The sequence below is a fragment of the Aspergillus campestris genome (assembly GCF_002847485.1).
Source record: "Aspergillus campestris IBT 28561 chromosome Unknown P168scaffold_1, whole genome shotgun sequence".
Lineage (NCBI taxonomy): Eukaryota > Fungi > Ascomycota > Eurotiomycetes > Eurotiales > Aspergillaceae > Aspergillus > Aspergillus campestris.
This window is the reverse complement of record NW_020194336.1, coordinates 734,895-749,636: the sequence shown is the minus strand read 5'-3', so window position 1 is coordinate 749,636 and position 14,742 is coordinate 734,895. Positions and strand designations below refer to the sequence as shown.

General features: G+C 54.1%; 7 protein-coding genes across 7 annotated transcripts; 4 read left to right on the top strand and 3 right to left on the bottom strand.

Annotated features, from left to right (window-relative positions):
- Window positions 1–325: 325 nt before the first annotated feature.
- P168DRAFT_4861 (uncharacterized protein) lies at window positions 326–2,339 on the bottom strand. The gene is made up of 2 exons (XM_024841968.1): window positions 2,112–2,339; window positions 326–1,946 (listed from the first exon to the last, which is right to left on the bottom strand). The coding sequence occupies exons 1-2, from the start codon at window positions 2,248–2,250 to the stop codon at window positions 724–726; spliced, it is 1,362 nt and encodes a 453-aa protein (XP_024696539.1). The 5' UTR covers window positions 2,251–2,339; the 3' UTR covers window positions 326–723.
- Window positions 2,340–3,150: 811 nt separating this feature from the next.
- Window positions 3,151–5,515, bottom strand: P168DRAFT_300733 (putative nucleolin protein Nsr1). The gene is made up of 4 exons (XM_024838461.1): window positions 5,117–5,515; window positions 4,394–5,057; window positions 4,045–4,340; window positions 3,151–3,989 (listed from the first exon to the last, which is right to left on the bottom strand). The coding sequence occupies exons 2-4, from the start codon at window positions 5,048–5,050 to the stop codon at window positions 3,350–3,352; spliced, it is 1,593 nt and encodes a 530-aa protein (XP_024696538.1). The 5' UTR covers window positions 5,051–5,057; window positions 5,117–5,515; the 3' UTR covers window positions 3,151–3,349.
- Window positions 5,516–5,804: 289 nt separating this feature from the next.
- Window positions 5,805–7,881, top strand: P168DRAFT_323145 (dolichyl-P-Glc:Man(9)GlcNAc(2)-PP-dolichol alpha-1,3-glucosyltransferase ALG6). The gene is made up of 3 exons (XM_024840657.1): window positions 5,805–6,103; window positions 6,168–6,330; window positions 6,394–7,881. Exons 1-3 carry the CDS (start codon window positions 5,875–5,877, stop codon window positions 7,772–7,774), a joined length of 1,773 nt encoding a protein of 590 aa, XP_024696537.1. The 5' UTR covers window positions 5,805–5,874; the 3' UTR covers window positions 7,775–7,881.
- Window positions 7,882–8,119: 238 nt separating this feature from the next.
- On the bottom strand, window positions 8,120–8,573 carry P168DRAFT_314073 (copper metallochaperone COX17; the record flags this gene model as incomplete). Its single annotated transcript, XM_024839737.1, has 3 exons — window positions 8,120–8,260; window positions 8,318–8,331; window positions 8,549–8,573. 3 exons carry the CDS (start codon window positions 8,571–8,573, stop codon window positions 8,120–8,122), a joined length of 180 nt encoding a protein of 59 aa, XP_024696536.1.
- Window positions 8,574–8,972: 399 nt separating this feature from the next.
- P168DRAFT_230080 (GTPase-activating protein RNA1) lies at window positions 8,973–10,235 on the top strand (the record flags this gene model as incomplete). The annotated part of the gene is made up of 1 exon (XM_024833218.1): window positions 8,973–10,235. The coding sequence occupies one exon, from the start codon at window positions 8,973–8,975 to the stop codon at window positions 10,233–10,235; it is 1,263 nt and encodes a 420-aa protein (XP_024696535.1).
- A 547-nt stretch (window positions 10,236–10,782) lies between these two features.
- On the top strand, window positions 10,783–12,444 carry P168DRAFT_314071 (transcription elongation factor DST1; the record flags this gene model as incomplete). The annotated part of the gene is made up of 2 exons (XM_024839736.1): window positions 10,783–11,081; window positions 11,484–12,444. The coding sequence occupies 2 exons, from the start codon at window positions 10,783–10,785 to the stop codon at window positions 12,442–12,444; spliced, it is 1,260 nt and encodes a 419-aa protein (XP_024696534.1).
- A 671-nt stretch (window positions 12,445–13,115) lies between these two features.
- On the top strand, window positions 13,116–13,685 carry P168DRAFT_314070 (uncharacterized protein; the record flags this gene model as incomplete). Its single annotated transcript, XM_024839735.1, has 1 exon — window positions 13,116–13,685. One exon carries the CDS (start codon window positions 13,116–13,118, stop codon window positions 13,683–13,685), a length of 570 nt encoding a protein of 189 aa, XP_024696533.1.
- Between the last annotated feature and the right edge of the window lie 1,057 nt (window positions 13,686–14,742).

Sequence of the window (14,742 nt, the reverse complement as noted above, 5' to 3'; positions counted from 1 at the left end):
TTGGTGAAGGCATAGTAGTACTAGGTAGTAGGTAGTAGGTAATAGGTAGTAGGTAGTAGGTAGTAGGTAGAGGTGTAGATAGTAGGTAGTAGGTAGTAGGTAGGCGAGTAGATATCATGAAAGCGTGTGGGTGGTAGATGAATGGATGGATGGATGAATCTCCAATTTGGCGTATCGTGCAATAACCACATCAAGCGTACATTCTAGATAGAGGAATGCAATCCGGTTATCCTACGGATGGATATCATTTTCTGTATAAACGAGTAGCCATATTATCAATATATCGTCAATAGTCAGTCAATATGTGTAAGATTAGAATACTGAGGCTCAAATAGTGAACAATAACATTCCTCATGCTAACTACATGAAATCAGATCAGACTGAACTGTGTACAGTGCGGGGTTGAAACAAGATGGGTATAGAATCCAAGAATCGCATGTCACCGACCGTGCAAGGGGAAACAAATAAAAGAAAGGAAGAAAAAGGGAGGAAGAGAGAAAACAAAACCTAACTCCATCAGCTCATCAGGAACTTTTCCCGCGTTCCATATCCCAGCATTTCAAATCCGTAGGAAAGTGTCAAGGAGTGAAGCACCGTGATCATATACCATAACCCATAAACATAAACCATAACCATGAACGTCGTAGGAATGACGGTTTTGAAAGGTCAGATAGTCATATCCTGCCAACCTGAACTAGCAGATGTAATTCCATCAACCAGCTCTTATGCAAGAATCCCAGAGCCAGACGTTCCCGACCCCCATCGGAACTGCTTCAGTCCACCCCGGACGGCTTCCTGCCCGCAAGCAGCTGACGTCCTGCCGCTCGCGAGGCTGCCGTCCCCCATGACAGACCCAACCCCCGTGACCTCCATCCTCCCCACCTCGCGACCCAGCACGTAGCCGGCTGAAAAGCTAATGGCGGAGAAGAGCACCACGACCCCGGCGCTGATCACCCAGGTCATGATGGTGGGGCTGTTTGTAGGCTCGCTCGGGGTCGTCCGGCGGCCCTTCTTGATGGAGGCACGGTCTTTCGAGGCGGAAGACCGGCGTTTCCCTTTAGTAGAGCTCGGTGCCACGGGCTGTGCTTGAGGGACGGACCGCGGAGCCTGGGCGGAACCTGGGGTTTCGGGGCCGGACGGGGTCTCCTGTGGCACGACTTCCTCGCCCATCGCGACCGACTCCGATACCATCCGGAAGGATGACGGTTGGCCTCGACTGCTTGGACCGGTTGGTGTGGGCTGCGTCTCCGGCTTGGGCAGGCCTCGAGCGGCGGCGGCACACGAGAGTAAGGTGGACAGGCTGGCGCGAAGAGCGGCATCGTGGTCGGCCTGATAGGACGGCGAGATCATATTGTAGGGACTGTGTTGTTGCGACCGGCGTCGGGCGGATTGGCTGCTGGTCTGGGAGTTCCGCCGGATCGCCGTCCGTCGACTGCAGTTCGATACATCGCTAGGCTGCGAACGGTGCCGGTCTACAGGCCGTGTCCAGGATGGGTCCCGGGTTGCAGGGGGATGCGAGAAGACATTGGGTTGGGGCACAAACGGCGAAGAGCTGATGCGCATTCCGAGGGCGGTCGAGTTGTCATCCTCATCGCTGGACGGACCGGCGTCATCGGATGGCGATGAAGACGGCACCGATCGCGGCTGAGATGGAACGGCAAGAGACCGACGGGGCATCTCTTCGTTGGAACTGCTGAGGACCCGGTCTGACTCGCTCTCGCTTTCATCATATTCCTCCTGGCTGCTACTTGCTTCCCGCGACGAATAATCGACCTCGGCGGCGGTGATGGCAGCCAGATGCTGCAGACGACGTCGGCGACTGTGCTGGTGGAAAGGTCGGGAACCATCTTGCTCCACCCGAAGACCCGTCGTGATGATGTCGTCGCTGGTGCCGGTCGAGGAGAGGGAGGACGAAGACGGCTGAGACGCGACTTCAATCCACGAATCTATATAATACCGAAGTGAGTACATGGTGGCGGTGGTACCATCGAAAGTGTCTGAACAAGAAGTATAACATCTGCATGCTGAAATGTCTCTGCAGGGGCAAGGGCTTAGGGGAGGGGAGGGACGGGGAGGGGTAGGATATGTATTATCTCCAGGGCGTGGCGTACCTTCGGATCTCGTGGGAGCAACACCCGACGGAGGGCGTGACTGAAGGGGATTCTGATGATGAACATCGCGCGTCACTGGACCGCCCGGTCGGGACCCTTCCTGCACCTGACCCAGCAGGTCATAGTGGTTGGGCTGCATGGCTCTCTAGTGGGGAGGCAACGGCGAGATGGACACAGTCAAGATGGACAGTCGAGATGGACAGTCGAGAGCAGAAGCGTCCCTACAATGAAAAGGACGACGAGAGAGAGGGGAGAGGGAACGATATAGATGGATGAATAGATAAGTGGGATGGAAAAGTAGGCGGGACCAGGCCGTCAATGTATATCAATCAGGCCACCAAACACTGCAAGCCTCCCGGGCTGTACTTCGTAGCGGTCAAGACTTGTGGGTGGCCACGCAGCAATGCAACTGGTTCTGGCGGGGGTGGATGTGAGGGGGGCGATAGTCGCACTCTAAATGATGGATTATCTTATCAGGTTCCCCTCCCGCAGTGGAGAGAACGGATCGTCCAATATATGAAGGATGTACTTCTTTGTCTGGCGGTGTCTTCAGTGTCTTCCCCAGGTTGTGCGATGGTGGCTTTGTGTTCGTATTTTCTCTTTTTCTTTTCTCTGGGACTGGACCAGAACCACAAAGGAGGGGTGACAAGGGAGCAGAGAGGCTAAAAAGGACAAGAGGCTGAGCCAGTCAGCTCTGGGATTCTCTGCTGATGAAGCCACTGGTCAGTAGATCATCCGACAACGGACAGCTGACTTGTCAATCACGGTCGCAGACATCCGCACCAGACCCAGTCAGAGGAAGGGAGGAATGTAGGATGAGATGAACAATCAGGGTGGATGGATGAGGGGGAAGAAGAATGATGTCAAGAAAAGTGGGGAGAGTAAGGAGGAGAGAAGAGGAAGAAAGATCCAAACAATGAGATCCGTTGATGGACCCGCCGGGACCAGAGGATGCCCCAGGTACTCAGGCAGTCAGGCCGCCATCCCCATCCATCTACTTCTCCGTCTACTTCCCCGTCTACAGTCACCTGGAAAAAATATCATTATAGCCGTATATTATCAAGAATCTATCAACTAGCGACTATAGTAATATAAAGAGTAATAAATAAAAAGGAAAAAGAACACAAACTTTTCAATAGACCCAGAACCAGTCAGCAAAAAAAAAAAACACCCATGCGTAATCCTACAGAATCAACCCGGATATTTGAAACAATTAGTGGTCATGACAACGTGAGCGATTAGAAAGTGACCTTGGTGCCCTTGTACTCGGGGATGTTACCCCGAGCCTTGTTGGGAGCACCATCGCGACCGCCGAAGCCGCCACCGAAGCTGCCACCACGGCCACCACCACGGCCACGGCCACCACCACCACGGGGGCCACCGCGGCCGCCACCGCGGCCACCGAAGCTACCACCACGGCCACCACCGCCGCCGCCGTTGTTCTGGCGGGGGGTGCTGAAGTCCAGACGAACGGAACGGCCGTTCAGCTCGGCACCGTTGAGGTCGTTGTAGGCCTGGCGAGCCTCATCCACCGAGGAGTACTGGACGTAGCCGAAGCCCTTGGGGCGGCCCGACTCGGGGTCGGTGGGCAGACGGACACCCAGAACGGTACCCTTGTCGCCGAACAGCTCGTGCACGGCATCCTCGTTGGCGCTGAAGGGAAGGTTGCCGACGAACAGAGTGTCGCTCTCGGGGCTGGCCTGGTCACCGAAGCTACGGGCACGGTTCTGCGCACGGTCGTTGCCCTGGCCCTGGTTGTTGGCCGGACGCTGGGTGGCATAGTCCAGGTTGACGGGGCGGCCGTCGATGTCCTGGCCCTTCTTGTTCTCAAAGGCCTTGGCGGCGTCGACAGCGCTGGTGAACTCGACATAGCCGAAGCTGGGACTGTTAGTATGACAGGATCCATTGTTTTCGACATGGTGGTTGAACTTACCCGCGAGAGCGACCAGTGTCACGCTCAGTCACGATGCGAGTGCCGGCAATCTCACCGAACTCCTCGAATTCGCGCTGCAGCCACTCCTCGTCCACGTTCCACGACAGGTTGCCGACGAACAGGTTGGCCGAGGCGCCAGCGGGGGCCTCCTCGGTCTTGGACTTCTTGGGAGTAGCGGACGACTCCTCCTCAGCCTTGCGCTTCTTGGAAGGCTTCTCGCTCTCAGAGGAGTCGGAGGAGTCAGAGTCGGAGTCAGAGTCGGAATCGGAGTCGGAGTCAGAAGAGTCGGAAGATTCCTGTTTGCCGTTAGTATTACAATCATATAACAAAGGGAAGAAATAGTCCATACCTTAGCAGCCTTCTTGGCCTTGGGGGCCTCCTCCTCGCTCTCAGAGTCGGAGTCGGACGAATCAGAGTCGGACGACTCCTTGGCGGCCTTGGTGGGCTTCTCCTCCTCAGACTCAGAGTCAGAGTCGGAATCAGAGTCGGAAGACTCGGCCTTCTTGGCAGCGGGCTTCTCATCCTCAGACGACTCGTCCGAAGACTCGGAGGAAGACTCCTCCTTCTTAGCGACCTTCTTGTCGGCCTTCTTGGGCTCAGCCTTGGCCTTCTTGGCGGGCTTCTCCTCCTCGCTCTCGCTGCTGGAGGCGTCCTCCATGTCCTCATCGGAGTCGGACGAGTCGGAAGAGTCAGAAGACTCAACCTTCTTAGCGGGCTTCTTCACCTCCTTCTTGGCGGGCTTCTTCTCCTCCTCGCTCTCGCTGCTGGAGCTGGAGCTGGAGTCCATCTCCTCGTCGCTGTCCGACTCGGACGAGCTGCTGGGAGTAGGAGCCTTCTTCTTGCGCTGAGCCTTCTCCTCTTTGGCAGAGAGCTTGCGAGCAATCTCCTTACCCTTGGACTTGGGAGACTCGGAGCTCTTGGAGACACCGGCACCCTTGACCTTGGACAGGGTCTTGTCAACAGGCTTCTCACCACCCTTCTTGGAAACAGACTTGGTCTTGGACATTTTGAATCTATGAAAAGAGGGTTAGCCAGGAAACAACCAAGGGAGTTCAATGGAGGGTATCCTTACCAAGTTATGATAATCAACGGAATAAATCCCACAAAGTTCAGTGCGGCAAAAATAACCCTCAAGCACCCGATTTGATCAAGCTCTGGTCAATACCCACAAGTAACCGACAATGACAATGTTCAAGCCCACGATAGACAGGAGAAATGCAACCGTCTGTGATTTTAGAAACCCACGAGATTAACCCAAAGATCCCACAAAGATTGCGATAGCCCACAGCCCTCAGTGTATACAGCCCACAAGGTGTCTGTTGAAGTGTGTAAGTACTAGCTCAGAGGATATCAAACCACTGAGAAGAGAAGATGGTTTACTTAGGGAATACTAAGTAAGGGGGAAAAGTAAAGATGAGTGAAGGATGAAGGAAGAAAGAAAAAAAAAACCGGAGGAAGGGGAGAATTTAAGAGAGAAGAGCAGCAGAAAAAAAAAGAGGAAAATTTCAGCACCGATAAGATTGACCGCTCGAGCTAAGAAGAAAAAAAAAAAAAAAAAAAAATGGGGTGGTTGGCAGAACGACTGACCGCTTTCTGCAACCGCCAGGCAGTGAGGCAGTAAGGCAGTGACAATAAGACTATAAGGCAATAAGGCAGAGATATCCATTCAGGCACCCAGGTACCGCTCGCTGACTAAGTAGCTAGTCAAGTGGGTCTCAGAACAGAGTGTCAACCGTACTCCGTACTATCTACGGAATCATCTCGACTTGACCACAGCGCAACCTCACTCTCTGTCTATGTCAATGGGTCATTCTTAATCTCTTCCACATCATGGCCCCTTCATATCGTCCTCGCAAGAAGAGAAAGTTCCCGACCTCGTTCACCGGTTCCAATAGCTCTCTGATGGTGGAGACCGGAAATGGATCTTCCTCACCGGCCTTTCCTCTTGTCTCCTTCCTATGGGCAGCTCGGGCAGGGGTCTCGCAATGGCTCGTGCTCCCGCTGATTCTGATGGCGGTAGGTCTGTTCAGATGGGCCGTCAGTCTCTGGGGGTACTCGGGTATGTAATTAAAATGCAATGGTTGAACATCCCGGTCAAGAGGTCGGTCACTAATGGAACGCAGGCTTTCAGGTCCCTCCGATGCACGGCGATTTCGAAGCGCAAAGACACTGGATGGAGATCACGTTTCATCTGCCCATGTTCAAATGGTACACCTATGACTTGCAGTACTGGGGTCTCGATTACCCGCCATTGACCGCATACCATAGCTGGCTGCTGGGTAAAATGTACGTGGACCCTGGTGGGATTCGGAGCTGTGGACATGGTTGAGCGTGGCTAACGAGGAGCAGCGGCGTACTGTTTGATCCCGCCTGGTTCGCACTCGATGCGTCGCGTGGGTTCGAAGACCCCCGACTGAAGGTTTTCATGCGCGGCACCGTGGTGGTGTCGGAGTACTTGGTATATATTCCGGCTGTCGTCACTTTCCTTCGCCGCTACTCCCGGAGGCAAGATGTGCCGGTTTGGTCCGCCTCGATCGCCCTCGTCGCAGTTCTCCTTCAACCGGCCACCATCCTGATTGATCACGGACACTTCCAATATAACACGGTGATGCTGGGTCTCGTGGTCGCCAGCTTGGATGCCATCATGGCCGGGCGCATGCTCTGGGCCTGCATCTTCTTCGTGGGTGCGCTGGGATTCAAGCAGATGGCTCTCTATTATGCGCCCGTCATGTTCGCTTTCTTGCTAGGCGTCTGTGTATTCCCTCGGGTCCGGATTCTCCGTCTCTTTTGCATCGCGCTCACCACGCTATTGGCATTTACGCTGCTTTTCGCTCCATTGCTTGCCGGTGCAACGAACGGTGACGCTCGAGCGGCGTTGGCCCAGGCGGAACAACCCCCTCTGTTGCAAGCGCTAGATATCAAGCTTGACAAGGACTCGCGACTCTACGCCGTCCTCTTTCAACTAACACAGGTCATCCATCGGGTCCTCCCGTTCGCCCGCGGTCTGTTTGAGGACAAAGTTGCCAACGCCTGGTGTGCCATCCATACTTTCTACAAGCTCCATCGATTCGAGACAACCCTTCTCCAACGCATGTCACTCGGCGCCACGCTGGGATCGATCCTCGTCCCCTGCGCCATCATCTTCCGCCATCCCCGCGCATCTCTCCTTCTCCCTGCCATGTCCAGCGTCGCGTGGGGGTTCTTCCTGTTCTCCTTCCAGGTCCACGAGAAGAGCGTCCTGCTCCCCCTGCTCCCCATGACCCTTCTACTTGCAGGCGACGGCGGCCTGAGTAAGGAGACCCGAGCATGGGTAGGATGGGCCAACACCCTCGGGTCGTGGACGCTCTACCCTCTCCTAAAGCGTGACGGCCTGCAGGTACCCTACTTCGTCATGACCCTCCTATGGGCCTACCTCCTCGGTCTTCCCCCGATGTCACTGGAAACCTACCGCAGCCGACCTTCCCCAGAGGACTCCGCCGCGACGTCGGAGCCCAACCTCGGCACAAAGCTGCTCCACACCTGTTTCTACCTAGCCATGATTGCCTGGCACGTCTTGGAGACCGCCGTCCCGGCGCCCCCCACCAAACCCGACTTGTGGGTGGTGCTCAACGTCCTCATCGGCGCCGGCGGATTCGGCATCGCGTACCTGTGGTGCTGCTGGAAACTGATCGGACAGTGCTGGGTGATTGACCGGCGGACAGCGGAGGAGCTCCAGAAGAAGAGGCAGTGATGTGGTATTTCGGTATTTCACTTTATATCTGACCATGTATTATAATGATACCCCGTTCGTTTTCGACTACTCCAATATCCAAGCAGATGGATTTTCTACCGTAATCGGAGAGAATAAAAGGAAAATAACAATTCTATTTGTATCAATACACAGACGCCAACCCATAAGAAGCAGTAATGTACAAAGCCAACCCGTAGGAGAGATTGATCCCAACCAAGCCCCATCATAATCACAAACGTAGTAAAAACAGTAATATACACATCACCAACACACCACCCCCCCCCCCCCCAAAACCATTCCTACACCATACAAATCATACTGACCAGGCCAAAAGCAAGCAGCAAGCTAAACCTTAAACCCAAACCCAGCCATACAGCTCTTATACTGATCAATGGTGGACTTGCACTCCTGGGCGGGGTCCTCGGTCTTGGAGAAGAGCATGCAGTCGTCGCGGGTGGCTTTTTCGGTCTTGCAGACGCAGCAGGGCTGTACTTTTGTTAGTGGGTGTTGCGCTGCACTTGATGAAGGTGGTGTGAGGCGTACCTTGGGCTTGTCGGCTGGGGCAGCGGTTTGGGATTGGGTGGGGGGTTGGATGGGGGGGCGGATTCTGTGGGGCCTGTAGAACAAAAGGTTGTTAGATTGAATTTAGGAGTATTGAGAGTAGTGTTGAGGATGGGGAATAGTATGGGTGGATGGGTGAATATTGTATAGATGGGTCTTGTATGCGGAAGACGGAGGAGAGATCGGAGGGATGATGGATGGGTGGTTGCTTACCGCTGGAGGAGCCGAAGAGGGACATTGTGGATGATTTCGATGTTTTCCCTTTTATTGTAAAGTGAAGAAGTAAAGAAAGAATGAAGAGAGGAAAAGGTCAAGTAGATAGGATCGAAGGAATGGCATCAGATGTAAAGATGGAGAAAAGGATGGAATGATGCTGAGTAATGCTGCGGTCCGGAGGATCGGCGATTTGTGTTCCCGACGGAGACGCTTTAGTCTCAGTTGATCTTTTTGCTTCACATTCGCTGGGCGGCGCTTCTTTTCTTTTCTCCTTTCTTTACTTCTTTCTACTTTGGCAATTGCTTTCTCTAGGCTGAGACGTCGTCTTGGATTCCACTAGACTTACTTGATTTCTTCTTTTCTACACCGTTAGACTTTCGCATTTCTTTTCGCAAGCCTCTCCCCCTGAAATTACCCCGCCATGGCCCCTCCAAAGGTTTTTTCGCTCGAAGGCAAGGGCCTCAAGCTGGACACCGCTGAGGATACCGAAGCCCATATCAAGCCCTTGCTGGAGAGCACCGATTTCACCGAGGTCCGGCTGGGCGGAAACACCCTGGGTGTGCCCGCCTGTCAGCGCCTGGCCGCCGCCCTCTCGACCCAGAAGACCCTCGAGGTCGCCGAACTCGCCGACATCTTCACCGCGCGTCTCATCGAAGAGATCCCCGCTGCCCTCTCCCACCTCCTCGACGCCCTCCTGGAGATCTTCACCGTGCACACCGTCAACCTCTCCGACAATGCCTTCGGCAAGCGCACCCAGGACCCCCTCATCAAGTTCCTGTCGCAGCACGTGCCCCTCCGCCACCTGATCCTGAACAACAACGGCATGGGCCCCGATGCTGGTGCCAACATCGCCAATGCGCTCTCCGACCTGGCGGCGCGCAAGGAGGAGGCCCGCAAGGGTGGCAACACCGTGCCCCACCTCGAGAGCATCGTCTGCGGGCGCAATCGGCTGGAGAACGGCAGCATGGCGGCGTGGGCCCGCGCCTACGAGGTCCACGCGCGCGGCATGCGCTCGGTGAAGATGACTCAGAATGGTATCCGTCAGGAGGGTATCTCGCTGCTGCTGAGGGAGGGTCTCCGCCACGCTAGCGGGCTCGAGGTTCTCGATCTGCAGGACAACACCTTCACCGTGACGGGGTCGACTGCGCTGGCTAGTGTGCTGCCTGGCTGGCCCTGGCTGCGGGAGCTCGGTGTCGGCGACTGTCTGCTGGGTGCCCGCGGTGGCGTCAAGGTCGCGCAGGCCCTGGCCGAGGGCAAGAACCAGCGGGTAGAGACGCTGCGTTTGCAGTATAACGACATCACGGCGGAGGGCGTCAAGCAGTTCCTCCACGCGACCAAGACGGCACTTCCCGCGCTGCGCCGCATCGAGCTCAACGGCAATAAATTCGAGGAGGATGACAACAACGTGACGGATCTGCAGGAGGTTCTGGAGGCCCGCAAGGACGAGCACGGCCACGACAGCGATCCGGAGGACATGTGGGGCTTGGACGAGCTGGACGAGTTGGAAGAGGAGAGCGAGGAGGAGGAGGAGGAAGAAGAGGAGGAGGAGGAGGAGGAGGAAGAGGAGGCTAAGGCCGAGAAGGAAGTCAAGATCGCGGAGGAGGCCGAAGAGGCAAAGGTCGCGCAGCGGGAAGACAATGATGTCGACAAGCTGGCCGAGACCTTCGGCAAGACCACGATCTAGATCAGGTCCCCGTCTTGTTCGATTCTCTTCCCCCGCCCTCGCTTTTCGTCGTTATACCCCTCTTGATACAACGGCAGAGTCAAGTTACCCCATGCAGGAGCTCGACACATGGTCATGTCTGATGACGTGGTTTCGCGGCTGACCTGCGTCTCGTCTGATCCCGACCTATGAAATAGTCAAGAGAATGGGTCTGCGATTAGACACTCCCAGTGGCCGGTCTATCTCGGTCGCTCTGATATCCACCCCATCCCCTCCCCGAGTCGTGTCCACAGTTGACCAGACCGATACCCTTCGTCTTTGTGTTCGATTCCTGCCATCAGCTCTCGACGACCCGTCATGTCTTTGGTCAGCCGGGTTGTCAGAGCTGTTGATGATCTTTTTTACGAATGTACCCAGTTCCCACGATGTATATAATGTTTTAGAAAAAAGAATCCGTCTGATCTGTGTTGCGGTGTGGATTGTTGGGGAAGAGTCGGTGTAGTCAGCTGCATGTCATAATTGACTATTGATCTGTTTCATAGGGTATTCTACGATCTCATCTGGCATAATGATCATCGTGTATTTTGTCAAGGATATTATCCAGCCAAGCAAGCCATTCCCAAACAGGCAACTCGGGCTTGGCGTCCAGAGCAACAAGAATGACCGAAACTCCGTCTTCAACTTCCCACCTCATCATCTTTTCCTTCCTCATCCTCCCTACCCTTCCACCAGTCGAGCTATCTCCGCGCCGTATATTCCAGCTATATTTGACGGATTCGCGCGCTACACGGCTCCATCCGCTCTTTTCCAGCCTACGTCCCCACCCCGCGCGACGGATCTCGAGGTCACCCGGGCTGACTCGAGTATGTGAGTGCGCCAACCCCTCTCTCCTTGCTTTGGTTTGGTCGTCCCCTTTGATGGTGTTTTTGCTGTTTTTTGTGGGCGCGCGAGGGGTGATGGTGTTTTTTGCGCTTGATGCGCTTTGTTGAGGGTGATATATTGGGATTGAGGGTTTGATGAACTTTATGTGAGGTGTGCCTGAGTTTATGCGACGAGTGGGTTTTGCGGAACCTGAGGCGCATATTCTGGTGGATGTTTCTTGGGGACAGATATGCGATGGGCTTTCTATTACTCTTTATGCGCTTTTTGTGGGTGTCGTTTGCGCTGGTCGATGGATAACCTGTCTTTGCTGTTTCTTTGATATCTTCTTGCTATTTCTTTGCTACACTACGTCCTATCATCCATGTCACCCCGCTAATATCTTCATAGAGCGCCTAGCTCCTCTATCGATTCGCCGATTGGCTCCTCCCCCGACATCATGCCGATGGACGCAAAGGAAATCGAGGTCAAGTCGAAAGCCTTGGCCAAGGCCACCGCCCAGAATGAGCCATCCTCCACCCTGCTGCAGATTCTGAAAGAGCTCCAGCAAGGCGTGAAGGCGACGGAGGACCTGCTGCGATCCACCCGAGTGGGCATCATCGTCAACAAGCTTAAGCAGAACAAAACTCCCGAGGTGGCCCGCCTGGCCAGCGAGATCGTCTCCAGATGGCGCAATGAGGTGAACAAGCAGAAGGCGAGCGGATCCCCTGGAGCCAGTCGGCGGTCAAGCGGGTCGCCGCGTCCACCCCAGAACGGAACCGCCTCGCCCGCCGGCACGCCGACCGACAAATTGTCGAAGCTGTCGGTGCCCCCGGAGAAGCGCACCTGGAAGGCCGACGGGGTGGACATCAACCAGACGTCCAACAAGAGCCGCGACAACTGCATCGGCCTGATGTACGACGGCCTGTGTCTCAACTCGACCGAGCCGCCCCGCCATGTGCTCTCCAAAGCCAGCGCAGTCGAAGCAGCCGCCTACTCGGCCTTCGGCCCCGAAACCAAAGAAGGGTACCGCACCAAGATCCGCAGCCTGTTCCAGAACCTCAAGAACAAGTCGAACCCCAAGTTACGGGTGCGGGTGCTCAACAGCGAAATCGCGCCCGAGGACTTCGTCAAGATGTCGCACGAGGAGCTGCGGTCCGCGGAGCAGCGCGAGCAGGACCGCAAGATCCAGAAGGAGAACATGGACAAGGCGATGGTGGCGCAGGCAGAGCGCAGCATCAGCACCAGTCTACAGTGCGGCAAGTGCGGCCAGCGCAAGGTGACCTATACCGAGGCGCAGACGCGCAGCGCTGATGAACCGATGACGCTGTTCTGCACGTGTGTGAACTGCGGCAAGTCGTGGCGGCAGTAACCTTTTTTTGTTCCTCTTATATTTATCAGTTCGGTATATTCACCGTGCTCTCTCACACACTCTCTCTCTCTCTTTTTCCTCCTTTTCTTTCCTTTTTTTATCCAGGTTGTCACATTACCAGCCCCCCAGACCCCGGCACGGAGTTTCGAGGTTGATTTAAACAAGACGGGCAGACGGGCATTTCTTGGGATCCGGATGTCTGGGGGGTTCTTTTTCTTTTTTCTTCTTTTTTCTTTTTATTTTCTATTCTTTCATTGTTTTGGACTGGGGTAGATAGATGACTTAACGATGTATTGGATTTGATTTGATGACATGACGTAGAGATGTATTGATAGACGGAGGTTCTCGTCGACGATGGTAAGTTTTCTTTCTTGCTGGCCTCGTTGTAGGGGATGAGTTGCTGTTTCTGGTTCCTGGTTTATACATGATCGACTCCGCATCGACTCCGCAGAGTAGAGCTACAATCCTACATACGTCATCACTACACCTCACCTCATATACAAGCAAGCAAGCATACATCAATCCCATCCCCTCCCAAACCACACCCAACACACATTCCAAAGATACCCTACCCTTCAAAGAACAACAATAAATCAATCTATCAAAACTACCAAATCCACCACCAACTCCAAAACCCTCAACAACAACACCAACATCCACAAAGCGCCAAAATGCCCCCAACCTCACCTCCCCCACGAGCCTCCCTCATCAAACCCGTCCGCACCCTCTGCACAGCCTTCGCATCAGCCTCTTCCCCAGAAACCCTCGCCGCGTCCTTCACACAAACGCCCGCACCCCTCGCGCACGAACACGGCCTGCCCGAGCTAGCCCCCTTCCTCGGGCGAGACTTCACGGGTACAGAAGGCATAAAACGCTATTTCACCCTCGTAGCGAGCGAACTCTCATTCGAGGGGATGGAATTCGATGATGAGAGAGACTGGGTCGTGGACGGGGTGTCTATGGCTGTTGCGTTGAGGGGGAGAGCGCGGTTTGTGTGTAGGGCGAGTGGGGAGGGGTGGGATGAGACATTTTGTTATAGGGTTGGTTTGGGTTTTGAGCAGGAGGGTACTGGGGAGGATACTGAAGGGGAGTTGAAGGTTAGGGAGTATAGGGTTTGGGCGGATACGGGGGCTGCGTACTTGGCTAGGCTGGGGAGGTTGAGGGGGGAAACTTCTTCTGGTGATGGTGGTGATGAGTATGGAAAGAAGAAGAAGGGGGGTGGGCATGATAAGGTTGATTAATTGATTGAGGGAGATGTATGTATGTGAAAAGCTGGTTTGAAAGATCTTTTGTCGTGTTTGATAGACTGATTATGTTGATAGATATACCTTCTGCTGTCAGATGTCAAACACTTGCGGATGTCATACTTGTCGTGAACTTGTCTGTCATCACTGTCTGGGGACTTCAAGACCGTGTGGTATCTGTCTGGTCCATTCGATGCAGCTATAGTTGTACGTTGGGCTGGATCTTGGTCAGGACATATGCTAGTTCTAGGATGAAGACCCACTATTTCCTGGTAAGAATAGAGTCTGGAAGTGGGAATCACCATGGCGAGTGAGTCTGAGCGCTGTTCGCCCATCAGTCCGCACATCCTGTGGAGTCGATGTTATTGCCAAATGTTTTGTTGAGCGTGCTGTGATGGGGGTTGATTCAGAGATATCATCGACTGTTTGGACGATGTTGCAGCGGGAGGTGTTTGGCTGGATATGGTCATAACCAACCGTGAGCAAAATTTGAGCGATGCGTAACATTGGCGAGGTAAAGCTACTCTTGTGCTAAGCATGAGACTGGGACAAGAAAGAGAGAATCCCATGTTTCTCTTTCGACAAAGTCTTCTAGTCAGAACTGTCTACCATGGCTTGCAGGAATATATATCACCCACATAGCACTTCCTGGCTGAATCTCTCGAAAGATACTTGAAGACTATCTGCCAAAGTAATATAGAAGCTAGCAAGCAGGATAGGCACGTCTTAAAGAGTCATAGATCAACTATTATAGCCATTCTCACCTCGATGCCATCACTTGATTCTCCGTCCACTCACCACACGGCTGATCCGTCTAAAGAATATCGGCTGTGGTAATGGAGAAAGCCAGTCCCACCTGAATAAAGCTCCAGAGTATACCTGACTATCCAATGAGACAGCTACTTGAAAGGTATCAAGTATCAATTATATTGAGTGGATTCATGGATGAAAGACAAGATATGAGTTACAGCCTCATCGCTGCCTCAGGCACGTATAGACATCACCCCTCTTCTGTCAGCTTCACTCTGCCATCTTCCACATCTCCAACATCGCC

Coding starts and splice junctions, on each gene's coding strand:
- P168DRAFT_4861 (XM_024841968.1), bottom strand. CDS start 2,250: ATGCAGCCCAACCACTATGACCTGCTGGGTCAGGTGCAGGAAGGGTCC. Junction 1,947..2,111: donor TGCTCCCACGAGATCCGAAG/GTACGCCACGCC, acceptor GGTATTATATAG/ATTCGTGGATTGAAGTCGCG.
- P168DRAFT_300733 (XM_024838461.1), bottom strand. CDS start 5,050: ATGTCCAAGACCAAGTCTGTTTCCAAGAAGGGTGGTGAGAAGCCTGTT. Junction 4,341..4,393: donor AGGCCAAGAAGGCTGCTAAG/GTATGGACTATT, acceptor AACGGCAAACAG/GAATCTTCCGACTCTTCTGA. Junction 3,990..4,044: donor GACACTGGTCGCTCTCGCGG/GTAAGTTCAACC, acceptor TAACAGTCCCAG/CTTCGGCTATGTCGAGTTCA.
- P168DRAFT_323145 (XM_024840657.1), top strand. CDS start 5,875: ATGGCCCCTTCATATCGTCCTCGCAAGAAGAGAAAGTTCCCGACCTCG. Junction 6,104..6,167: donor CAGTCTCTGGGGGTACTCGG/GTATGTAATTAA, acceptor AATGGAACGCAG/GCTTTCAGGTCCCTCCGATG. Junction 6,331..6,393: donor AGCTGGCTGCTGGGTAAAAT/GTACGTGGACCC, acceptor AACGAGGAGCAG/CGGCGTACTGTTTGATCCCG.